The 26,683-nt window shown below is 44.2% G+C and overlaps 1 protein-coding gene across 3 annotated transcripts in view; it reads right to left on the bottom strand.

Moving 5' to 3' along the window:
• si:dkey-237h12.3 (teneurin-3) overlaps positions 1-26,683 on the bottom strand; it is a 183,076-nt gene that overhangs the window by 3,999 nt on the left and 152,394 nt on the right. For 2 of the 3 annotated variants that reach the window (XM_041850551.2, XM_041850567.2), the window contains 10 exons: positions 22,043-22,292; positions 18,817-18,837; positions 16,655-16,887; positions 9,155-9,309; positions 6,524-7,398; positions 5,912-6,087; positions 5,242-5,477; positions 3,381-3,677; positions 638-2,249; positions 257-387 (listed from right to left, as the gene is read on the bottom strand). In XM_041850551.2, the coding sequence (XP_041706485.2) occupies positions 257-387; positions 638-2,249; positions 3,381-3,677; positions 5,242-5,477; positions 5,912-6,087; positions 6,524-7,398; positions 9,155-9,309; positions 16,655-16,887; positions 18,817-18,837; positions 22,043-22,292 (3,986 nt within the window). The remainder of the gene's footprint in view (positions 1-256; positions 388-637; positions 2,250-3,380; positions 3,678-5,241; positions 5,478-5,911; positions 6,088-6,523; positions 7,399-9,154; positions 9,310-16,654; positions 16,888-18,816; positions 18,838-22,042; positions 22,293-26,683) is intronic. The other variant, XM_041850558.2, reaches the window with a different exon arrangement.

Genomic DNA, 26,683 nt, shown 5'->3' with positions numbered 1-26,683 from the left:
ATTTTAAATGTATATATATATATATATATATATATATGTATATATGTATATTTTGTGTATAACGTGTACATTTGTATTGTATTGAGCAGGGCACATTTGAAAAAGAGACCTAGGTCTCGATACGTCTTCCCTGGTAAAATAAAGGTAAAAAAATGTTTTAATAAAGATCACCCTGCTTACTTTACATTTCTCTACTATATGGATCACAAATAGCAGGACAAGGAGCGATTGAAATAATGTCAGATATGAAACCAACCGGTAGATCATCCCAAAGCTGGCTCTTCTTCAGTTCATAAGATGGGTGGGTCAGATCAAACTTTGGGACTGGGTAGCCAGGAATGGTGTTGTGTAGATGGAACCCAAAGGTCACCAGCCAGCTATTCACATCTACATGGGACAAATAAGAGCAAGGTCATACTAAATATTTAATGACATGGTTATGTCAAAATAGAAAATATGGTAATGTTTTATCATAAGTAATTAATGTCTTAGTTATCATGAATAAGCTGGTAATACATGCATGAAAAAAGCATGTACAAAGATTTAAACATTTGAATAGCACATTTAAATAACATGTTTACACTATGTGCACATTAAATGTTACTAAGTTGAATAAAAGTGACAATAAATATCTTACCTGCAACATACTCTCTCACTTCATGTACTTTGCTGATGGGGTTGTTGTTTCTGAACATGTAGAGATTAAAAGGACCAGGCTCTTTCCCCACTCGTTTCCAGGTGTTGATGTCAGGCACAGTCCACCTGCCGGGCATAATGTCATAGTCCCTCTCACCAAAATGCAACAATTTGGTCAGCGGGTCATAGAGCCCCCCATGGAACCCCAGCACCAGTTGAAAGTCCGGGTTGGAGTCAAAGTAGATCTCCCCGTACGCTGTGTACTGGACCTGCTTGATCAGGAGGCCGTTGCTGGTGAATACGGCCAGAGGGGTTCCGGTGTTGTCACAGGCGATGTAGTACTCCTCTCCGCTGCTGATCTCCTGGGCAAACAGGTGTCCCTGCAGGTCATAGTACAGGGAGGTGATCTCAGAGCTGGAGTGGTTGTAGACGTGGGTGATCCTGCTGGGGTAGCTCAGGTCTGCATAGAAGTACTGCAGGTGCTGCCCCAGGTTGGTCTTGGTGGACACCCTCCGGCCCAGGCCATCGTAGCGGTACTGGATGGTCCAGCTGTTGCCCTTGCTGTATACGCGTGCCAGGAGGCCCTTGGAGTTGTAGTCGAAGATCTCGGAACCTCGCTGGCGGAGGAAGCCATCCTCGTCCATGCGGTACTGCACATCTCCCAGGCGGGTGATGCGGTCACGGAGGTCGTAGCGCAGAGGTAGCAGTCGGGCGCTGTTGCCTGGGTTCAGTAGGTGGAGGTTGCCATTCAGGTCGTAGGTGTAGCGCCACATGACCTTGTCGTTGAGGTAGACCGTCTGGAGCTGGCCGTCTACGTCGTACTCGTAGCCGTACTTGGTGGTGTTGGCGAACGGCCCAATCTTGATTTCCCTCTTAGTGCATCGTCCCACGTCATCATACTGGAAGGTGATCCAGTACATGAGGGATCGGAAGATCTCGTACTGGATCTCCTTGATCCGGCCGTGGGCGTCAAAGTGCTTGGTGTAGGTCATGACGGCCGTGGAGATGATCTGGTTGATGTCATAGTAGATGACGCCGAACTTGCCGAACTGCTCGACCTTGCCAGAGATGTCGTCGAACTGGTAGAGGTCGATGGGCAGCGGCGTCTCGTTGATGACGCCCTGAACGCTGGTGACTCGCAGGCTGCTGTCATAGGTGTAATCGAAGCGGGCATTGACCATTCCGTCCTCGCTGAAGCGGAAGATCTGCCGGTCCACCAGGGGGCCCACTTGGCGGTAACGGATCGAACAGATGAAGCCCTCGCTCTGCAGGTTGACCGTCTTCAGCACGCCTGCCATCTCATCGTACGTGAAGCTGACCCGCGTGCTGTCGTACAGGACTTCGGCTAGCTTGTTCTGCCGTCGGTACTTGTATAAGATCCGGCGGCCCGTGCCCAAGTGCACCACTCGCTGCAGGAGGCCATCCTCACTGTAGTCCACGGCTACAGAGGCGTTGCTCTCAGGCGGGTGGAAGAGGTTGCGGTAGTAGCCCACTGAGCGGACTGTGTGCATGGTGTAGCGGGCCACACTGGGCATGGTGACGGCAGATAGTCGGTCCAGAGAGTCAAAGTCGAAGATGTACTGACGCTGGCTGTGGAGCAGGAGCACCATTGACTACAGGAAAGATGCGCAAAGGGAGAAAATAAATATGAGTATTTGAAGTATTCATTCTTTTGTTGTTTTATGACTACAAATAATTCTATATTTACACCACCCGCTCACAAAATAGCCTAAACAATTGCATCAAACCTACACATATTTATTTCTGACTCCTAATATTCATGGCATTCAGAGTTAATTCATAATGCACTTTGGATGCTAGAAGTGCTTTAGGTGGACTGCCACCCTTCCTGTGAAAATGCCATGCCCAGTCAACTGTCGGCACACTGAGGTTACTTAAGCTCCTAAGGCTTCAGTGTGCCCCATGTTTCTTTGTTGACATGGCCTATCCCTGTCATGTAATGAGCACAAGGAGGGCCAAGTGCCCAATGCCAAGTGAGGGCGAGGAAATCTCTGCATGGTTTTTGCATGAGGAAAAGTCCTTGCAGCTGAGCCTTCCAGTAAGTGATCTCACTTATTTTTCTGCGAGGAGTTATGTTCTTAGGGAAGTTCTGTGAGGAGTTATGTTCTTAGGGAAGTTCTGCGAGGAGTTATGTTCTTAGGAAAGTTCTGCGAGGAGTTCTGTTCTTAGGGAAGTTCAGCGAGGAGTTATGCTCCTAGGGAAGTTCAGCGAGGAGTTATGTTCTTAGGGAAATCTATGAATTATTTTAGATTACTGGCTATAAATCGATCTCTGAATGTGCTACAGCGATGAAACCACTCTCTCCTGCTGCGTTACGATGTAAGTGGCTGTGACGTAGAGTTCAGCCATGAGTTGATGGACAGTCATAAGAGTGAATGAAATGGTAGGAGGAACATCCCCGCTTCAAGTGGTGTCAGATTTCACATCCTGCTTTACACAGGCAGAAGAGGCATACTCCTGTGTCCATTAGAATCAGGGCTACCGCTCAATGCAATACATTTCAATTGATGATGTCCACATATCAATTTATAAGCGAAAATGTCGGTCGGTACCGGTACCAGAACCACGCAGGTTCTGTCTGTCTAAGAGTTAAGCAAGGCGTGTGTGGGGCCTCCATTCCAATTCACAATTGCTTTAATCATCAAAAGTACTCCATTTGTGTTTGTGCATTGATCGACAAGTGGAGAAACCAAATCATTTTATCGAGTCGCTTCAACCCTCACCTTGTCCAGGTATGTGTAACTCCACGTCTTCCCGTCAGCAAACACTCTGGAAACGACGCGTCCCTGAGCGTCGTACTCCAACCGCTCGCTGGTCGCCCCCCTCTGGAGGGCACTAATCTGCCCGTTGCTGCTCCGGCTGACGTTCACGGGCAGAAGCTTACTGCTGGGGACCCATAGCACAGGGTGGCCCGCGCCGTCATAGATAATCTTCAGCAGGAACTTCCTGTGGTCGTCGTAAATCTTCTCCGTCCTCAGCGTACGGTCATAATCAACCGACAGAATGTTCCGTCCGTTCACCTGTTAGTTGGTATGTGTATTGAATCAAAGCCCAGACAAAACAACAACAGACCATAGAGATCCTATTAGATTACTAGAGGGGCTATGTCATAAACCCTAAAAGTTCCAGAATGGTATGAAAATGTCAGCCATTGGCGTCAGGGAGAAATCCAAACCAGTCTGAATTGCAGTAGAGGCATAGGTGATCCATTTCCTTCTACATTTACATTTTAGTCATTTAGCAGACGCTCTTATTCAGAGCAACTTACAGTTAGTGAATACATATATATATTTTTTTTATACTGGTCCCCCATGGGAATTGAACCCACAACCCTGGCGTTGCAAACGCCATGCTCTATCAACTGAGCTACATCCCTGCCGGCCATTCCCTCCCCTACCCTGGACAACGCTAGGCCAATTGTGCGCTGCCCATGAGTCTCCCGGTCGCGGCCGGCTGCGACAGAGCCTGGATTCGAACCAGGATCTCTAGTGGCACAGCTAGCACTGCGATGCAGTGCCTTAGACCACTGCGCCACTCAGGAGACTTCTCTTACTTATGCAGGAAAATAAAAGTAAGGCATGTGATATATCAATAATTGAGTAACAGAATTATTGTCAACTTAAAATATTGTCATATAATTATAAATACAGTTTACAAAGGTTTTATACCAATTATATGTATAAATAGCCTCTAAAATATATGTAAGCATACCATACATGTCTTAATGTTAGTTTTTTTGAAAAGCTGTAAGTGTTATAATATGATACAATATCAGTACAATATCATTTACAACTAATTTCAGCCAGTGTATGGCTGTGCATTGACTGCATTGTTTGAATGAAATGTTGGCCTATTGGCAGTTAATGTGACACATTATTGGCTAAGTAGCTAACAAACATACTCTGCAGATAATCTTCAAATTCATTTTTACACGATATCTTATGACATCACTGGCTGATGACTGGCTTACCAACTCCCTTACCAAAATGGCTGACCTTGTATACCGTCATAAGAAGGTTCATGTCCATTCTAGCATTCTAATTCCTAATTCTATGCAACAGAGAATGAGTCTTTGAAGTCACAGAGTCATGGAGAGTGCACTTATTGTTTTGTCTGGTGACCTAAAAACAGCATTTAGTGTGATTGCCACTCTTTGGCAGTCAGTAAGAGGAGATGAATAGCTCCTTCAAGGGCTTCATTAAACTGAGAGACACTGGCAATTGCTCAGAAACCCCCCCTAAATTTAGTGGGGCCAAAATTGTTGTTAAGGAAAGTAACTACCCAAGTTAAGTTCATAACGTCAATTGTAAATCTCATTGGCAGGTTCTGGAGAAGAATACTGGCAGTATAGGGTATTGGGAATTTGGAAGCAGGTACTATTTTACTGCATTTAATTAAAATCAGGTATGCTTATATCTCACACTTAACTCCAGGATGAATCATTGATGTATCCAGGGAGGCATTTAAATGATTTTGCTGTAGGCCTACACTTCAGTTAAGTGTCAGTTAATATACAGTCGGTGAGTGAACACCAACATATCTTACAGATAAATGAAACTCTCTGAATAATAAAGTGAAACTCACCCTTAGCTTGCGCCCAAAAACGATGACTTTTCCCCTGGCCTGCTCCTTGCGGAAGCGCCACTCGACCAGATTCTGCCCACTCTCCCCTGGCAAACTCATGTTACGCCGTGCCACGGTGGGGTTGGCAGTGCCCGCCAAGATGTGGGGCTCAGTCTGGTAGTGGGTGTCCATTCCATTGGCATAGGTGATCCTCAGAGAGTTATCATAGCCAACCTGATAACTGCTTCTACATTGATCTGAAAAGATAAAAAGACAGGGTCATCTTTGATAACATTGTACTAAGTATTGTGACTATAAATCATTGTTGTCGATACTCAGGGAAATCTTCCCACCTATGCCATGTTGGATAAAACTACCCTCTGATAGAAAAACAGATTAACATTTAAAAAAGAACTATAGAACTTCAATAAATGGAAGAATTCAATAAATAGCTCGAAACACAGGACAAAGTGTTTCGATACAAGGTTTCTGCTCACCCCACACACTGAGGAAGTAATAATTTACACTGTCTTCTGTCAAACCCGCTCACCCATAATGACACATGACTTAAGCTTACTCGACATTGCCCTGACGACCCAAGCAACAATGACAAATAACCAGCTTCAAAATGGCAGTCTGAACTGTTTGTGCCTGTTTCAGCAAGACTGAGAGGAGGAGATGTGCAGCTTACCCTGAGCCAATGTATAGAAGGCACGGATGGTGGTGGTATTGGTGGTAATGCTAATTTCCTCTTCAGTCAAGGAACTCTCAATGTCCACGGTCAAGGCCCTGTAGATGTCGGTGTACAGGTTGTTCACTGTTCCGGTGGGGAACGTCACGTTCATTAGCTTGCCTTCGCTGTCATAGCTGAAAGATGGATGGAGAAGTTAATGTAAAAGTGATCATTATGATTCATGAATTTTTACATCGATGCATGGTGTCATTTTGTTAAGAGTATCTAGGCAACATCACACTCTGTCACCACACGGTCTCTTTATATGTAACTTGGTAGAATAACCTTTCAAAGGATCGAAATATGACACTGTGGGCAAATTTTCCAGTGCGTGTCAATGTGAAGGAAGTCACTGTGACTGTCACCAAGTTCACATCAAGAGGAAAATGGAATATGAATGTAGGTACATTTTAAGTGCAAAGCCTCAACTTATTTAGCTTACATTATAATAAATTAATATTTCTTCATATTACTCAAATGTATTTATCTAGTCAGACTCTCATCACCCTAAAAAGTGAAGGTATACTCTGCCACTGCAGAAATCAGTCCCTCTTACTTCTGTATACTCACTCGTAGAATGTGGTCCAGCCAATTTCAGAGGTCTTGGTAGCCAGCAAGCCAGTGTTACCATGGTAGGTGAGCAGCACCAGTTCCTGGCCCTGAGCCGTCAAGGTCTTCAGCCCACCGTTGGTCCCCATGGTCAGCCAGATGACCTGGTTGTCAGGGGCGACTATGCGCACGGGCATGCGGTTGGGGTCACGGCGGATTCTCAGGGTGTTTCCGTTGCTATCGGTCATGGCGGTAACGTCGTTCTCCGTGCTGTAGCTGAAGGTGTACTTGAAGTCACCTGTCATGAGGTTGGTGGTGTGTAGGTGGGTCCCGTTGGTGTCAAAGACGTACACTTCCTGGGCATCCGGCGATGCCACTTCGAAGGTGTTGGCGTTGGAGGTCAACGCAGGCCCGTTCCTACCGACTGCCCGGATGCGGATGTTGCCCAGGTCTGCCACATATAGGGTGCCATCGGGTGCCACGACAAGAGAGGACGGTGCGTTGAGACGGGCGTCTTTGGCGTAGCCATCGCCCGTCTGGTAACAGTCACAGTTAACATCGTTCTTACAGTCGCAGTCGGACGGCGACCCCACCAGATGGGTTATTTCACCGTCAACGGACACAGTTCGGATTCGGCTCAGCTTCCGCTCGTCGGTTTCGGCGACGAAGATGGCGCTGTGGTAGGACACAGCGATGGCCACGGCAGACTCCAGGGGCGTCTGTGCTGCCCTTTGACCTCCGCGGTCCATCCCGGCCAACGGGCAGTGGATGGGCCGGCCCGCTGCAATGCTGACCTGGCCGTTCTCAGTGATTCGAAGGACCACATTGCTGTCCAGGACGTACAGGGAGTTATCCATGGGGCTGACCGCTAGGTCGGTAGGCCACTCCAGGAGTACCTGCAGATCGGGACATTGTTATAGGCACCACCTCACAGAGATGTGGCATTAAGACGTGACTGTCAACCCAAATGACTGTGATCTTCTCCATCTACACATCACCAATGTGACATTGGCAAACTTGTCCCATTATAAATGTCTACATTCTCCTAAATATTTCAGTGTGACATCAGCATTGTCAAAAACTGTGGGAAAACACATCCTTAATCGTCCTTTCCAGTGATTAATAATAAGGCGTTTTGCCCTTAAGGCTGCACACGACTCACTACTGTGACTGTTTGTCTCTGTGCCATGCATTAAGCCTGCCAGTCTGCCTTCTTATGGGGACAATATGCCTCGGGATGCTACATTCTAGCCAAAAAGATATCCGTGTTGGGTTGTAACATTGAAGTGTCTTAATTAACTTAAGATTACATGTTTAGTACTATGCATGCCAGTCTGCCTGATGGTTTCAAGCCTCCCTTAGGGTTCTGATAAGACACATGGAAATGCTCTCTGGCATGTCCCCTTGGATTAAAGGGCAGAGGTATGGGACCCCAATCCAAGTTGAATTTGACTCTCGACCCCAATCCACTCCTGAAACGTCCCCTCCGGACGTGTTATGGAGGCCCGCCATTCCATTTTAATATGATAAAAGCTTTTCTTAGTTGTATTTTCTTCATTATTAATTTGCACCACGTCAGAGACTGTATGTAATGGAAGGGGATAGAGTGGAGATGATTCAGAGGAGAGACAAAGTTATATTGAGTTAGTGTTTTACCCTCATGAGGCGGTAACTTATTGCCTACTGACAGGGCACTATGTTCATGAGGAGGTAACTTATTGCCTTCTGACAGGGCACTATGTTCATGAGGAGGTAACTTCATCAACTGTTAAGGGAAGATTTTTGGAGACACAATCTTTTGCATCTGTGGAAAGTTGTTAGATAGACAACTGTTGAAATGTCATGTTGTTTGGTAGGAATGACCCCTCAAAAATCAGTTGCTGACTACATGAACTTCGATCACACCTGATTTAACTAATCAAGGGCTTGGTGGTTATTTGACTTATATGAATCAGATGTGCTAGTGTGCTGCAACAAAAATATGCAGTCCTGTGGGTCCCTAAGGAACAGATTGGGACACACTGTAGATACCCAACAATAAGCCTCAGCAACTTGAAAGATAGAGGTCCTTAAAACCAGAATACAATGCATTCTAATGTCTTTCCATCCCCTGAGATAACCATACCCAAAGGTGTATTATTTAACTATGTAAGTACTTCCATTATCAGGATTTCGTGGCTGTTTTTTTGCGGTCAAAATTGCTTGATTTTGCTGCAGCATATTTGACATTTTGCATGGCAATATGCAATGATTTTGTCCAAATTGTCACAAAAATGTATTGACAGTTGGAAAGGTTTGTTGACGTGTGGCTTGATTGAACCATTTTATGGTAGCCCTCTTTTTGTAGTGTGGTAATCAGACAGTTTAATGCGCTAATATTGCAGAGATTTTACTGTTTTATGCGGTAATAGTGCGATGATTGGTCAAACTTGTAAGCCCTTGTATAATATGCAGGGAATTGTTGAATCTTCAAAAAAACATTTGCGATCTCAGAATCCTAGAGAGACTGGCATTATTTAACACTCCAGACTGAGTGACTCATAGATTGGCAGGGAGAGAACCACAAGGTGGCGCTGTGATGTGAGCCCTATGGGAACTGATTTAAGGACAGAACAGGCGTGAGGGAGGCCTGACTGGTAATCTGACAGTCACCTGATTGATGTCCATGCTGATGTCACAGGTCAGGGGGCGTGCCGACGTGAGGTCATTGGAGCCCAGGAGTGTGGATATGATGCCGCTTTGGTCAACTCTCCGGATCGTGGTGCCGTCCACAAAGTATATCAGTCCATTCTTGTCCACAGCGATACCTGTCGAGGCAAAAGGGGGGAAGGGGGGAATAAAAGAAAGGCAGAAGTGAAAACAGATAGATAGATGTGTCAGATGTGGGAGATGTGAAGTTCTTTCTGCTTCCATGACTCTGTGGACGGAACACGACGGATACATGTGTCGAGTTTGGCTTCCCATTATTCAGGTCACTGCAAAAAGCACATCCTTCAATAATTCAACCGCCTGCTTTCCTGCTATTGAATAATTTCTCAGGGTGAAGTGGGAAAGGCTGTATCTCTACTGTATGTGTGCCGGGCGCTGCGCGTCTCGCCATATCCCACCTCTAAAAACAGAACTCATAGGTACAGTGTCAACGAGTGTTGCTTTTTTCCCTCAAATTGTAGCTCTGACACCCGACAATCATCAACTCTCTTCACTCTATCCGTGAAATGGGTGGGCGGGGGGAAATGACGGTTTGGGCCAATTTTAGACGAAACGAGTGAACGACAGGCAGTTGCCATGGTTACGGCAGTGGGCAAAATTGCCCGACTGATTGAGTGTCGGCTGAGGGTTCCAAATTTCAGTGCGAGGAGAGAGTGCTTGCCGTAGTAATTTGTCCCACACAGGGAAAATATATTAGCAACCATGGCACACTTCACATCTCTTCATGTTACTGTGGGCTCCTAATAGAGAGTGGTGGCTATAGGATTTCAATTAAACCTCACGTACATTTCCATTTCTTTTTTCAATCAGCGCTATAAACGCTGGTGTAAACACACACTGTGGTTGGTTTTTAAACTCAACAAAGTGAGAACAGTTGATCACAAGAGGTGACGAATTGGTATATATTCTGCCTTTAACAGATTTAATAGCTTCTAAATCCGTTTTTTAAAATGATTTTATTTTTTATAGGTGAGTGCTTTGGTTTGACCTGTGGCTACATGTAGGTTTGCACAAAGATTGCCTGGCTACTGAAACATTAAAGAGCTTAGGGAGCACCAATCCATTCTGGGAGAGCTGGCTATTTGACAGTCGGGGGAAAATTCAGACAGATGAAAAGTGTCACATTTGAGCATATTTCAGCAAACGTCTGGAAAAGAAAAGCCCAGCCATCTGCCATCTCTTTCCCCCAGCCTCTACCTCCTCCCACTTCAAAGTTAGAGTCCCTCCCTCCCAGACTCCCTTCAGTCAAACCCACTCTTTTAAATGCAGTTTAAGCTGGGCCATTAGGGGGGATTTTAAAGACTGGCACACACCAGACAAACTAATAATCCATGACTTCTTAACCCCTTACGCTCGTGGAAATTGGCCTATATGGATAGGGCCAAATTGAAACAGAAGAACTATGCATGACCATGGTAGCAATTGAAAGAGAACACTTTGGAGATTATGAGGAAATGATCAGACCAAAGGTGAGGACACAACAATTCACCTGACACAAGCCTGAATCCAAACATTGCACTACTGATTTTATGTGCATTTTACATTTACTGTACTTTTCACAGCATTTGTCAATAATGAAATCTGAAAACATGTGCAAGTAATTTCAATGCACTTTTATGACTCAAGTAAAGAGCCTTCAACTATAGTTTTTTATAAAAAAATTTAGCTCACCTAGCTTTGCCATTGAGGAACTGAAGCAAGCACACTTTTTTTTATTTGGAACAGAGCCCTGCGTCCCCACCATCAAACAATTACTGTTGTTGTTGTTTACGCAATCCAAAAATGTTCCATTATAAATTGCAATCTGGGTCAGGTGGGCATCATTTGAAAGCTCATTCTATTGCCAACATGGCTAGCTAAGTTATAAAATATGATCTTATAGTGTTAGGCTTTCAAAAGGTGCGCATAGAATGGAGTCATGAGTGCATTCAAGTGCGTGTTCCGCAGCTAATGTTCTTCACAATAGGACAAACATTGGCTCATTCTGTTCGGGACAACCCAAGGTATAACGCCATGTCATCCTTGTAACTGTGCATCAAACATGGCAATCATAAACAATGATACTGTAAATTGAGTTTTCAAATATGGAAACGTGAAGTGCCCATTTGGACTCATGGGTGTTTGGCTTACTTGCATGACATCACAGCGCTGTGAAGCGGAGAACCTGAGCTCTGACATCATTTATAACATGTTACTGTATAGCCACTGCGTTCCAATTAAGGATCTTATCAACCCGTATACGGGTTGATAGGGGCTGTGAGTGGAAAGGGCTACCTTCAGATTGTTCGGAGGGTGGTTAGTGTTTAGGCCCAATGTGGCGATCACTAGCATTGATTTGGATGAAGATTTCTACTTCAATGAGTCGGTGGTGCAGGACATACTGCTCACCCCAGACCAGGCCCTAATCCCTGAGACTCGGAAAAGGAAAAGACTGCGTAAGAGAGGCTGACGTGCGGGCACCCTGACAAAACTATATTGGCAAATAAATAATCCGCCTTTAAACTCCGTTCTATTGGCAAACGTACAATAACTGGAGAACAAACTGGACGAGCTCCGTTCGAGACTATCCTATCAACAGGACCTGAAGAACTGTAATATCCTGTGTTTCTCAGAGTCGAGGCTGAACAAGGCCATGGATAATATACTGTACATCTAGCTGTTTTTTTTATGCATCGTAGACTGAACGGCGGCGTCGGGTAAGGTTAGGGGAGGGGTGTATCTTTTTGTTAACAACAGCTGGTGTGCAGTCTCTAATATTAAGGAAGTCTCAAGATTCTGCTCGCCTGAGTTAGAATTCCTCATGATAAGCTGTAGATCATACTATTTACCAAGAGTTTTCATCTATAGTTTTCATAGCTGTCTATTTACCACCACAATCCAACATTGGCTCTACGACCGCACTCAACAAGCTGTATAAGGCAATAAGCAAGAAAAAGCTCATCCAGAGGCAGTGCTCCTAGTGACTGGTGATTATAATGCAGGGAAACTGAAATCTGTTTTAACTCATTTCTACCAGCATGTCACCTGTGCAACTAGAGGACACAAAACTCTAGATTACCTTTACTCCACACACAGAAATACATACAAAGCTTTCCCTTCGCCCTCCATTTGGTAAAAAACTCAAACAGGAAGTACCAGTGATGCGCTCAATACGGAAGTGGTCCGATGAAGCGGATGCTAAGCTACAGGACTGTTTTGCTAGCACAGACTGGAATATGTTCCGGGATTCATCCGATGGTATTGAGGATTTTACCAAATCAGTCACTGGCTTCATTAATAAGTTCCTTGACGACGTCATCCCCACGTTGATCGTACGTACATATCCCAACCAGAACCTATGGATTACAGGCAACATCTGCACTGAGCTTAAGGCTAGAGCTGCCACTTTCAAGGAGGGGGACACTAATCTGGACGCTTATAAGAAATCCCGCAACCACCTCCGACGAGCCATCAAACAGTCAAAACGTCAATATAGGACTAAGATCGAATCCTACTACGCTGGCTCTGATGCTCGTGCAGGGATTACAAAGTGAAACCCAGCCGCGAGCTGCCCAGTGACACGAGCCTACCAGATGAGCTAAATGCCCTTTATGATCGCTTCGAGGCAAGCAACACTGAACCATGCATGAGAGCACCAGCTGTGTGATCCCGCTCTCCGTAGCTGATGTGAGTAAGACCTTTAAACAGGTTAACATTAATAGATGGATTACCAGGACACATACTCAGAGCATACACTGACCAGCTGGCAAGTGCCTTCACTGCCATTTTCAACTTCTCCCTTACCCAGTCTGTAATACCTACATGTTTCAAGCAGACCACCATAGTCCCTGTGCCCAAGAATGCCAAGGTAACCTGTCTAAATGATTATCTCCCCATAGCACTCACATATGTAGCCATGAAATGCTGGTCATGGCTCACATCAACAACATCATCCCAGACAACCTGGACCCACTCCAATTCGCATACCACCCCAACAAATCCACAGATGATGAAATATAAATTGCACTCCACACTGCCCTCTCCCACCTGGACAAGAGGAACACCTACTGTATGTGAGAATGCTGTTCATTAACTACATGAGAATGCTGTTCATTGACCACAGCTCAGCGTTCAACACCATAGTGCCCTCCAAGCTCATCACTAAGCTAAGGACCCTGGGACTGAACATCTTCCTCTGCAACTGGATCCTGGACTTCCTGACGTGCCGCCCCCAGGTGGTGAGGGTAGGCAACAACACATCTGCCACGCTGACCCTCAACACGGGGGCCCCTCAAGGGTGCATGCTTAGTACCTGTCTGTACTCCCTGTTCACCCACAACTGCGTGACCATGTAAGACTCCAACACCATCATTAAGTTTGCTGATGACACGACGGTGGTAGGCCTGATCACCGACGATGATGAGACAGCCTATAGGGAGGAGGTCAGAGACCTGGCAGTGTGGACGACAGGGCTGTAGTGGAGAGGGTAGAGAGCTTCAAGTTCCTCGGTGTCCACATCACTAAGGATCTATCATGGTCCACACACACCAACACAGTCATGAAGAGGGCACGGACAATGCCTCTTCCCCCTCAGGAGGCTGAAAAGATTTGGCATGGGCCCTCAGATTCTCAAAAAGTTATACAGCTGTACTATTGAGAGCATCTTGACTGGCTTCATCACCGCTTAGTATGGCAACTGCTCAGCATCCGACCGCAAGGCGCTATAGAGAGTAGTGTGTACAGCCCAGTACCTCTCTGGGGCCGAGCTCCCTACCATACAGGACCTCTATACTAGGCGGTATCAGAGGAAGGCACTAACATTTTTCAAAGACTCCAGCCACCCAAGTCATAGACTATTCTCTCTGCTACTGCACGACAAGCAGTACCGATGCACCAAGTCTGGAACCAACAGGACCCTGAACAGCTTCTACCCCCAAGCCATAAGACTGCTAAATAGTTAGTTAAATAGTTAACCAAATACTGTAGCTACCCAGACTATACAGTGGGGAAAAAAAGTATTTAGTCAGCCACCAATTGTGCAAGTTCTCCCACTTAAAAAGATGAGAGAGGCCTGTAATTTTCATCATAGGTACACGTCAACTATGACAGACAAAATGGAGAGAAAAAAATCCAGAAAATCACATTGTAGGATTTTTTATGAATTTATTTGCATATTATGGTGGAAAATAAGTATTTGGTCAATAACAAAAGTTTCTCAATACTTTGTTATATACCCTTTGTTGGCAATGACACAGGTCAAACGTTTTCTGTAAGTCTTCACAAGGTTTTCACACACTGTTGCTGGTATTTTGGCCCATTCCTCCATGCAGATCTCCTCTAGAGCAGTGATGTTTTGGGGCTGTCGCTGGGCAGCACGGACTTTCAACTCCCTCCAAAGATTTTATATGGGGTTGAGATCTGGAGACTGGCTAGGCCACTCCAGGACCTTGAAATGCTTCTTACGAAGCCACTCCTTCGTTGCCCGGGCGGTGTGTTTGGGATCATTGTCATGCTGAAAGACCCAGCCACGTTTCATCTTCAATGCCCTTGCTGATGGAAGGAGGTTTTCACTCAAAATCTCACGATACATGGCCCCATTCATTCTTTCCTTTACACGGATCAGTCGTCCTGGTCCCTTTGCAGAAAAACAGCCCCAAAGCATGATGTTTCCACCCCCATGCTTCACAGTAGGTATGGTGTTCTTTGGATGCAACTCAGCATTCTATGTCCTCCAAACACGACGAGTTGAGTTTTTACCAAAAAGTTATATTTTGGTTTCATCTGACCATATGACATTCTCCCAATCCTCTTCTGGATGTACTCTAGCAAACTTCAGACGGGCCTGGACATGTACTGGCTTAAGCAGGGGGACACGTCTGGCACTGCAGGATTTGAGTCCCTGGCGGCGTAGTGTGTTACTGATGGTAGGCTTTGTTACTTTGGTCCCAGCTCTCTGCAGGTCATTCACTAGGTCGCCCCGTGTGGTTCTGGGATTTTTGCTCACCGTTCTTGTGATCATTTTGACCCCACGGGGTGAGATTTTGCGTGGAGCCCCAGATCGAGGGAGATTATCAGTGGTCTTGTATGTCTTCCATTTCCTAATATTTGCTCCCACAGTTGATTTCTTCAAACCAAGCTGCTTACCTATTGCAGATTCTGTCTTCCCAGCCTGGTGCAGGTCTACAATTTTGTTCCTGGTGTCCTTTGACAGCTCTTTGGTCTTGGCCATAGTGGAGTTTGGAGTGTGACTGTTTGAGGTTGTGGACAGGTGTCTTTTATACTGATAACAAGTTCAAACAGGTGTCATTAATACAGGTAACGACTGGAGGACAGAGGAGCCTCTTAAAGAAGAAGTTACAGGTCTGTGAGAGCCAGAAATCTTGCTTGTTTGTAGGTGACCAAATACTTATTTTCCACCATAATTTGCAAATCAATTCATTAAAAATCCTACAATGTGATCTTCTGGAATTTTTTTTCTCAGTTTGTCTGTAATAGTTGACGTGTACCTATGATGAAAACTACAGGCCTCTCTCATCTTTTTAAGTGGGATAACTTGCACAATTGGTGGCTGACTAAATACTTTTTTTCCCCACTGTATGCATTGACCCTTTTTGCACTTACTTTTTTGACTCATCACATAGGTTTATTATCTATCCTCTTGCCTAGTCACTTTATTCCTAGTTATATGTAAATGGTGCCCTGTGTATATACAGTGTAGCCAAGTTATCATTACTCATTGTGTATGTATTTTTACTTTTGTTATTACTTTTCTAGAATTTTTCTATTTTCTCTCTCTGCATTGTTGGGAAGGGTCCGTAAGCATTTCAATGTTAGTCTACACCTGTTGTTTACGAAGAATGTGATGAACAACATTACATTTTATTTGATGGCTGCCATACTGGTTGGTGCTACAGAACACACTTATGGTGAATGATGCCAGTTACCCTTATGTAAGCATTTTCTGACCTGGTGAAAAGGGATAACACATTACTTCTAAAACATATTTTGTGCTGTGAACCACCAATATTTTGAAAGCTTTGCAGGATTTCATTTCAGCCCTGCGGTAATCAAATCAAATCATATTGTATTTGTCACATACAACAGGTGTAGACTTTACAGTGAATTGCTTACTTACAAGCCCTTAACCAACAATGCAGTTCAAGAAATAGAGTTAAGAAAATATTTACTGAATAAAATAAAGTACAAAAAAAAAAAAAAAGTTACACAATCCAATAACAATAATGAGGCCATATACAGGGGGTACCGGTACCGTGTCAATGTGCGGGGGTACAGTTTAGTCGAGGTAATTTGTAACGTTACATCCAATTCAGTTAACTATGTTCTAATCAAATGTTTTACTGCAGGGCTGGACCAAACGCCTGTAACCCTGTACACCCAGTAGCTCTCCAGGAGCGGAATTGGCAAACCCTGGAGGGAACAGACTAATGTTGGCTCAGCTCCTACCTTTTGGCCCAGTGAGCAGGGCCTCCGTGGCCTTGCCCCCATCCCCACAGTGGGTCTCGTCAAAGGGCAGACAGTGCTCCCCGGTCCCTGCCACCACCTCTGCGTTACTCTGCAGTTCCTTGATCCCCATCAGGACCTTGGGCCGGTAGATCCTCCGTGAGTTGGTGTCGGACACATACAGCTGCCCAGTCACTGGGTCGGTGGCCAGGTAATAGCGGTGAGCAGGGTTGTTACTAGGATTGAGGAAATAATGTGGTTACTGCAATTACTGCAATATGAACAATCTCAAAATAAACGTATTAAAAAGGTGTTTTTACTAACATGAACAATCCGAAAACAATCTACGCTTTACATTTTTTCATTTGTTGAATTTGAACAATCTGAAAATAATCTATTTTGAAGGTGTTTTTCCTAAATAACATAGAAAGAGAATTTGACATTGAGAATGATAATGACCACAGAAAAGGGAGCCTCTGTATCTGTTTGTATCTTTGTCATTGTGAATGCCCAATTAAGCTTGTGTTGTGTGAGGATTTTTGCATAACAAACGGGTGGGGAATAGCTTTGAAAGTCGAGGAAAAGACTCATAGTCAGAGAATTTAACAGGATATGACTGGAGTAGGTTTGCGTATGACAAAGCAGCAGCATCAAGTGTGTCAGATCATTTTAACCGTTATCACTCCCCTGCGAGGGGAAGCCTATGGAAAATATGGAATGAAGTACTTATGTTAATGACAGTCAACAACTGAATGGCATTTCGTCGGGTTGTGCTTATTTGCATTCATTTTAAAACGCCTCAAAATGTGTCGGGCTCCTTCAGAATGAGTTAGGAGAGATGTCTTCAAGGCTTGCTGCTATTATGAAAAAATTATCCAATTCAAGGACAGAATTAACACTTTTCTATGTAGGGCGCTGTATGTCACCAACATACAGCAAGTATAGTAGTATTGACTGTGAATTGTAATCTTTTGTCAAAGGCAATTACATTCAAATTTTTCTACGGCAGTTACCCATAATCCTCTTACATGACTAAATGACACATTGCACATTGACATATCAAAAGGTCAACTTTTTCCAACTGAGGAAGAGATAACACATACACTACCAGTCAAAAGTTTGGACACACCTACTCATTCAAGGGTTTTTCTTTATTTTTTTACAATGTTTTACATTGTAGAATAATAGTGAAGACATCAAAACTATGAAATAACACATATGGAATCATGTAGTAACCAAAAAAGTGTTAAAGAAATCAAAATATATTTTCTAATTGAGATTCTTAAAATAGCCACCCTTTGCCTTGATGACAGCTTTGCACACTCTTGGCATTCTCTCAACCCGCTTCACCTGGAATGCTTTTCCAACAGTCTTGATATGCTGAGCACTTGTTGGCTGCTTTTCCTTCACTCTGCCGTCTGACTCATCCCAAACCATCTCAATTGGGTTGAGGTCGGGGGATTGTGGAGGCCAGGTCATCTGATGCAGCACTCCATCACTCTCCTTCTTGGTAAAACAGCCCTTACATAGCCTGGAGGTGTGTTGGGAGAATGCCAAGAGTGTGCAAAGCTGTCATCAAGGCAAAGGGTGGCTATTTGAAGAATCTCAAATATAAAATATATTTTGATTTGTTTAACACTTTTTTTGTTACTACATGATTCCATATGTGTTATTTCATAGTTTTGTTGTCTTCACTATTATTCTACAATGTAGAAAATAGTAGAAATAAAGAAAAACTATTGAATGAGTAGGTGTGTCCAAACTTATGACTGGTACTGTATGTGTGCTCGGAGGCCAATAATAAGCCTGAAACATAAGCTGTTGAATGTGGATAGAACTTGTTTAACGGTCTGGCAATGAAGATAGACCCAGTAAGTGTTCTCATGTTTAATGGTACATTAGTCAATACTGTAAGCCTTTGATACTTATGAATGGAAAATTTGTGGGTGTGTTAAAATAAATGTGAGAATGCATTCAACACAGTGAAAAAAATGCATGTAACATTACAAAGTGGGGTTATAAAACTGGACACCTTTATGAGCCAAACCAGATTAAATAAGGCCTTAACGGCTTATCAATTTACCATAAAAATATGTTCGTAAAAAAATACATTCATTCTTACCACACAGAAAGACAGTGACAGACCAGCACCATCATACACCTACCTGTGTCTAAAATCTTTATTTCTTAGGGCGGGCAGAAAGGAAGGAAGCAGAAAAGAGATAGATGGAGAGAGACTGTAAAAGTGTGTGACTTAAAGGTCTAAGAAAAACACCATAAAAAAAGGAGCAGACAATGAAGATTTGTTGAGCAGAAAGGAGGAGGAGAAAAATTAGTTAAACTCTGCACCCATAACTCACCGAGGGGACAATATGTCTTGGAGTTAAACCCTGCACCCATAACTCACCGAGGGGACAATATGTCTTGGAGTTAAACCCTACACCCATAACTCACCCTGGGGACAATATAATAATAATAATAATAATAAATAATAATAATATGTCTTGTAGTTAAACCCTACACTCATAACTCCCAGAGGGGACAATATGTCTTGGAGTTAAACCCTGCACCCATAACTCACCGAGGGGACAATATGTCTTGGAGTTAAACCCTACACCCATAACTTTATTTACTTTATTTTATTTTGGCAGTTACCTGTAAATACATAAATAATAAATGTCTTACATCGAGCAATCCAACCATGTTGGCTTAACGCTCTCCATGCACCTATAAGAGAATGTATTCAAACATAATGAACAGGCAAGGCGGTTGAGGATGTTGTGTGATGTGTGGGGATGTCTTCTGAACTGAAGACTGAAGTGCAATAACTGGTGTTTGCAATATGAGGGCCAGGGTCATCAAATTGATTTGAAGAAATAGACACCTCAACTGTAGCCTCTTGGTAGACAGATTCCATATGCTTTGTTGTGAGTAGCCCTGGCTGTAAAACAGCGTTCATTCTAATCAACATCTGCTGTTTCAGAGTCTGCCAATTGGCAAAATGAAGCTTATTAGTGATTGAGGCCAACTTGGCAAGTACGCCTAAATCATCTCAATTACATGGCGAAAGACAGGGAGTCTTTCTCTAATCGTAAAGGATATAGAATAGATGCCATATAAAAGTGCATTCGGAAAGTATTCAGACCCCTTTACAATTTCCACATTTTGTTACGTTGCAGCATTATTCTAAAATGGATTAAATTGTTCGTTTACCTCATCAATCTACACCAAATACCCCATAATGACAAAGCAAAAACATGTTTTTAGAAATTTTAGCACATTTCTTACAAATAAAAAACGGAAATATTACATTTACATAAGTATTCCGACCCTTTACTCAGGACTTTGTTGAAGCACCTTTGACAGCGATTACAGCCTTGAGTCTTCCTGGGTATGACGCTACAAGCTTGGCACACTTGTATTTGGGGAGTTTCTCCCATTCTTCTCTGCAGATCCTCTCAGGCTCTGTCAGGTTGGATGGGGAGTGTCGCTGCACAGTTATTTTCAGGTCTCTCCAGAGATATTTGTTTGGGTTCAAGTCCGGGATCTGGCTAGGCCACTCAAGGTAATTCAGAGACTTGTCCCGAAGCCACTCCTGTGTTGTCTTGGCTGTGTGCTTAGGGTCGTTATCCTGTTGGAAGGTGAACCTTCGCCCCAGTCTGAGGTCCTTAGCGCCCTGGAGCAGGTTTTCATCAAGGATCTCTCTGTACTTTGCTCTGTTCATCTTTCCCCTCGACCCTTACTAGTCTCCCAGTCCCTGCTGCTGAAAAACATCCCCACAGCATGATGCTGCCACCACCATGCTTCACCATAGGGATGGTGCAAGGTTTCCTCCAGATGTGACGCTTTGCATTCAGGCCAAATAGTTCAATCTGGGTTTCATCAGACCAGAGAATCTTGTTTCTCATGGTCTGAGAGTCCTTTAGGTACCTTTTGGCAAACTCCAAGCGGGCTGTCATGTGCCTTTTACTGAGGAGTGGCTCCCGTCTGGCCACCACCATAAAGGCCTGATTAGTGGAGTGCTGCAGAGATGGTTGTCCTTCTGGAAGGTTCTCCCATCTCCACAGAGGAACTCTGGAGCTCTGTCAGAGTGACCATCGGGTTCTTGGTCACCTCCCTGACCAAGGCCCTCCTCCCCCGATTGCTCAGTTTGGCCGGGCGGCCAGCTCTAGGAGGAGTCTTGGTGGTTCCTAACTTCTTCCATTTAAGAATGATGGAGGCCACTGTGTTCTTGGGGACCTTCAATGCTGCAGAAATGTTTTGGTACCCTTCCCCAGATCTGTGCCTCGACACAATCCTGTCTCGGAGCTCTGCGGACAATTCCTTCGACCTCATGGCCTGGTTTTTGCTCTGACATGCACTGTCAACTGTGGGACCTTATATAGACAGGTGTGTGCCTTTGTCGTGGTCCTCTGTAGCTCAGCTGGTAGAGCACGGCGCTTGTAACGCCAAGGTAGTGGGTTCGATCCCCGGGACCACCCATACACAAAAATGTATGCACGCATGACTGTAAGTCGCTTTGGATAAAAGCGTCTGCTAAATGGCATATTATTATATTATTATGTCCAAACGTTGTAGAAACATCTCAAGGATGATCTATGGAAACAGGATGCACCTGAGCTCAATTTCGAGTCTCATAGCAAAAGGTCTGAATACTTATGTAAATAAGGTATTTCTGTTTTTTAATTTTTATAAATTAGCAAAAAATTCTAAAAACCTGTTTTTGCTTTGTCATTATGGGGTATTGTGTGTAGATTGATAAGGAAAAAAAACTAATTTAATCCACTTTAGAATAAGGCTGTAAAGTAACAAAATGTGGAAAAAGCCAAGGGGTCTGAATACTTCGAATGAGTGAGTCTGTCCGTTTTCCCGTTCCATCACATTTGATACTGTGCAAGTAGACTAAATGTTGTCTGACCAACCTGTGCATTGTGAAGAAAGTCTCTGAAAACCACTGATTCACAGTAGACCATTACACGTCAGATGTCCACCCCTTCAAGATTATGTAAGATTTGATCATTTTGATCTGCCTCCAGTGGGGCTTGAACTCACCTTCTACACAAAAACACATGCTGCTCAAAGCCAACCGTCTTTGCCAACAGAGACTAGTCTGTCACTCTGTGAGAAACATGCTGCTTTGTATGTACTCCAGCCAATATGCTATGGGTGAGTTTCACATCCATGCAACCCACTTTGTCCTAAACACCAACTCCTTTCACTTTTACCTCAGAAGAACTAAAGAAACAATCTCTAATTCGAGGGTCAATAGGTCAACGGCCGTGCACAATTACGGAGCCATGCAAAGCCTCAATATCTCAGCTAAAGGGACAAAGGGCCAGAACGAAACAACCATGCAACACCATTACGGTTCCATGCAGAACCTGAACTAACCTGAGCTCCATGACGCTGGTAACGTTGCCCGACGGGTAGATGCGTCTGATGTAGTTGAAATCGCCCACATAGAGGCTGCCGTCGATGCCCCACGCCAGGGCCACGGGCGCCAGCAACTTGTTGCCCATGGCCTGCCCGTTGCAGCTGGGGCACGAGATGCTGCGGCGCCGACCGTTCCCCATCACTGTAGAGATGACGGGAGGCTGCAGCGAGATGAACTGGTTCTCACCGCTGCCTTTGTAGAGGATGCCTGAGAAATCCGAGGAAAAAGATATTGAGAGTAGTTTCTTTGTAATTGATGATTGATGAGAATGATGAGTTCGAACTGTGCTAATTTTATAATAATTGTCTCTAAGATTTGTTCAATGCTGTTCAACTTTACAATTTTCCTTGGATACACCTCTAAAATTAGATTTGACTAGTTGGCTAAATAATACATTGTGTAAACCAAATGTCTTGTATAATCATGAGGAATTGTAGACAAACCCGCTGAACTGCCTTGGTGCATAACAATGCCTTATTCATTAGTCATTGCAGAGTGACTACCTACAGTGGGGAAAAAAAGTATTTAGTCAGCCACCAATTGTGCAAGTTCTCCCACTTAAAAAGATGAGAGAGGCCTGTAATTTTCATCATAGGTACACGTCAACTATGACAGACAAAATGGAGAGAAAGAAATCAAGAAAATCACATTGTAGGATTTTTAATGAATTTATTTGCAAATTATGGTGGAAAATAAGTATTTGGTCAATAACAAAAGTTTCTCAATACTTTGTTATATACCCTTTGTTGGCAATGACACAGGTCAAACGTTTTCTGTAAGTCTTCACAAGGTTTTCACACACTGTTGCTGGTATTTTGGCCCATTCCTCCATGCAGATCTCCTCTAGAGCAGTGATGTTTTGGGGCTGTCGCTGGGCAACACGGACTTTCAACTCCCTCCAAAGATTTTCTATGGGGTTGAGATCTGGAGACTGGCTAGGCCACTCCAGGACCTTGAAATGCATCTTACGAAGCCACTCCTTCGTTGCCCGAGCGGTGTGTTTGGGATCATTGTCATGCTGAAAGACCCAGCCACGTTTCATCTTCAATGCCCTTGCTGATGGAAGGAGGTTTTCACTCAAAATCTCACGATACATGGCCCCATTCATTCTTTCCTTTACACGGATCAGTCGTCCTGGTCCCTTTGCAGAAAAACAGCCCCAAAGCATGATGTTTCCACCCCCATGCTTCACAGTAGGTATGGTGTTCTTTGGATGCAACTCAGCATTCTTTGTCCTCCAAACACGACGAGTTGAGTTTTTACCAAAAAGTTATATTTTGGTTTCATCTGACCATTTGACATTCTCCCAATCCTCTTCTGGATCATCCAAATGCACTCTAGCAAACTTCAGACTTCAGATTTGAGTCCCTGGCGGCGTAGTGTGTTACTGATGGTAGGCTTTGTTACTTTGGTCCCAGCTCTCTGCAGGTCATTCACTAGGTCCCCCCGTGTGGTTCTGGGATTTTTGCTCACCGTTCTTGTGATCATTTTGGGGTGAGATCTTGCGTGGAGCCCCAGCTCGAGGGAGATTATCAGTGGTCTTGTATGTCTTCCATTTCCTAATAATTGTTCCCACAGTTGATTTCTTCAAACCAAGCTGCTTACCTATTGCAGATTCAGTCTTCCCAGCCTGGTGCAGGTCTACAATTTTGTTTCTGGTGTCCTTTGACAGCTCTTTGGTCTTGGCCATCATGGAGTTTGGAGTGTGACTGTTTGAGGTTGTGGACAGGTGTCTTTTATACTGATAACAAGTTCAAACAGGTGCCATTAATACAGGTAACGAGTGGAGGACAGAGGAGCCTCTTAAAGAAGAAGTTACAGGTCTGTGAGAGCCAGAAATCTTGCTTGTTTGTAGGTGACCAAATACTTATTTTCCACCATAATTTGCAAATAAATTCATTAAAAATCCTACAATGTGATTTTCTGGATTTTTTTTCCTCAATTTGTCTGTCATAGTTGACGTGTACCTATGATGAAAATTACAGGCCTCTCTCATCTTTTTAAGTGGGAGAACTTGCACAATTGGTGGCTGACTAAATACTTTTTTTCCCCACTGTATGTGGTTATTTCAATGTCTCTTGAATCGTGACATAATTTTTGTGAAGAATCTGTTTAGTGGTATTCGGAAACTCATCAATTAATAGTAACCTCTTAACAGAACATGATGTTCTTTCAATCTCGCCAAGACCCTGTTCCATTTCCTCCCAGTACTCCAAGTCATGGTGAGGAGGGATAGACGAATGCAGCACACAATATACCTCCCAAAAGTAACAGAACTTCAATTGAACTTCATCAGTCATTACAGATAAATATTTGATCGAGGGGCAAATATAACTAGTATTTTTTTTCGGGGGGAGGGATATGGTGGATTAGACTTCAAAAGAAAAAAAAAAGAAAAAACATCAAAGTGGTGAATTGCATGCTAGGAGCACTTAATTAATCACACCCTGGCAACGCATTTGAATTTCGACACACTCTCTTCCTCATTACCGGATCGATGGCAGCACTGAACGCCCGGTGTAGCACCGCCGGTTCCCTCGACATTACCCCTGCGTGCATAGCCGCCATCTCGATGTATGTTTGTCCCTCTCCGATTAGTTCCTTTCATTGATTAATTAAAAGTGGGGAACTCAAATGAAGACTTTGTCTAGGGAGACTGCTGGCAAGACAATCCCACTGCTCCGTTTCTTTGTAATGGAGAGCATTGCAAATGTGCGGCTAACAAAGATTAATGGGTTTGGGGGACGGCATTGTGCGTGACGCCATCAAACGCACGACCTTGGGGATTTAATTGCACTGCAATCCATCTGTCTGCTCAGCTACGGAGACATGCTATGTGAGTGATCTAACGCTGAACTAGGGCTGACTCGAAAGCAAGTATTCCCGATGGCCTTATTGCAAAGTAATAACCAAGTAATTATGGAATAACAAGCACAAGATGTCACACGTTACCTTCACTATCATAATTCTGAATTTACCCTAATTACCGCAAGTCCCAATGAGAGTACCTTTTTTACATACAGAAAGTCTAATGTAATTAATTAAATACACACATACATTTCCCCCACCTTCTCTCTAGCACACACATTAACGCTCCCACCCACTTTACAGTCCCACTCTCTCTGACAGAGTCCGTCTGACAGAGCTACAATATGTCACTGTACCCAGGCTAAGGCCACTGAAGATCTGAACATGTTTATAGCGCTCGACAGCCTTGCTTTAACAGAGGGCATATAGCCACTTTGCAGCAGAGAGAGGGGGAGGAAAGGAGGGAGGGAGAAGGGGGGAAGAGGTGTAGAGGGAGCATAGCTACAGCACAGGCCTTATCTAGTTAGACAGGCCCCAGAGGGGAGCGAGCGAGAGAGAGACTGTTAAGAGTCCTCGCCAGAGGAGAAGAGGAAAACTCTTAACTACATCACAGTAGACTCCTCAGACAGGGAAGGCAAGGGGACAATGGAGACAGTCACCAGGAGAAGGACTGATACCATATAGTTGCATCTGAAGTCACCAGGAGAAGGACTGATACCTTATTGCCACGTCTGGAGTCACCAGGAGAACAACAGATACCATATAGCTACGTCGGAGTCACCAGAAGAAGGGCTGATACCATATCGCTACGTCTGGAGTCACCAGGAGGAGAAGGACTGATACCATATAGCTACATCTGGAGTCACCAAGAGGAGAAGGAATGATACCATATCGCTACGTTTGGAGTCACCAGGAGAAGGACTGATACCATATACAGTGAGGGAAAAAAGTATTTGATCCCCTGCTGGTTTTGTACGTTTGCCCACTGACAAAGACATGATCAGTCTATAATGTTAATGGTAGGTTTATTTGAACAGTGAGAGACAGAATAACAACATAAAAATCCAGAAAAATGCATGTCAAAAATGTTATAAATTGATTTGCATTTTAATGAGGGAAATAAGTATTTGACCCCTCTGCAAAAATGACTTAGTGGCAAAACCCTTGTTGGCAATCACAGAGGTCAGACGTTTCTTGTAGTTGGCCACCAGGTTTGCACACATCTCAGGAGGGATTTTGACCCACTCCTCTTTGCAGATCTTCTCCAAGTCATTAAGGTTTCGAGGCTGATGTATGGCAACTCGAACCTTCAGCTACCTCCACAGATTTTCTATGGGATTAAGGACTGGAGACTGGCTAGGCCACTCCAGGACCTTAATGTGCTTCTTCTTGGGCCACTCCTTTGTTGCCTTGGCCATGTGTTTTGAGTCATTGTCCTGCTGGAATACCCATCCACGACCCATTTTCAATGCCCTGGCTGAGGGAAGGAGGTTCTCATCCAAGATTTGACGGTACATGGCCCCGTCCATCGTCCCTTTGATGCGGTGAAGTTGTCCTGTCCCCTTAGCAGAAAAACACCCCCAAAGCATAATGTTTCCACCTCCATATTTGACGGTGGGGATGGTGTTCTTGGGATCATAGGCAGCATTCCTCCTCCTCCAACACGGCGAGTTGAGTTGATGCCAAAGAGCTCGATTTTGGTCTCATCTGACCACAACACTTTCACCCAGTTCTCCTCTGAATCATTCAGATGTTCATTGGCAAACTTCAGACGGGCTTGTATATGTGCT

Source organism: Coregonus clupeaformis, chromosome 3 (genome assembly GCF_020615455.1).
Source record: "Coregonus clupeaformis isolate EN_2021a chromosome 3, ASM2061545v1, whole genome shotgun sequence".
Lineage (NCBI taxonomy): Eukaryota > Metazoa > Chordata > Actinopteri > Salmoniformes > Salmonidae > Coregonus > Coregonus clupeaformis.
Note: the sequence above shows the minus strand (reverse complement) of the source record. Positions and strands in the feature narration are given on the sequence as shown.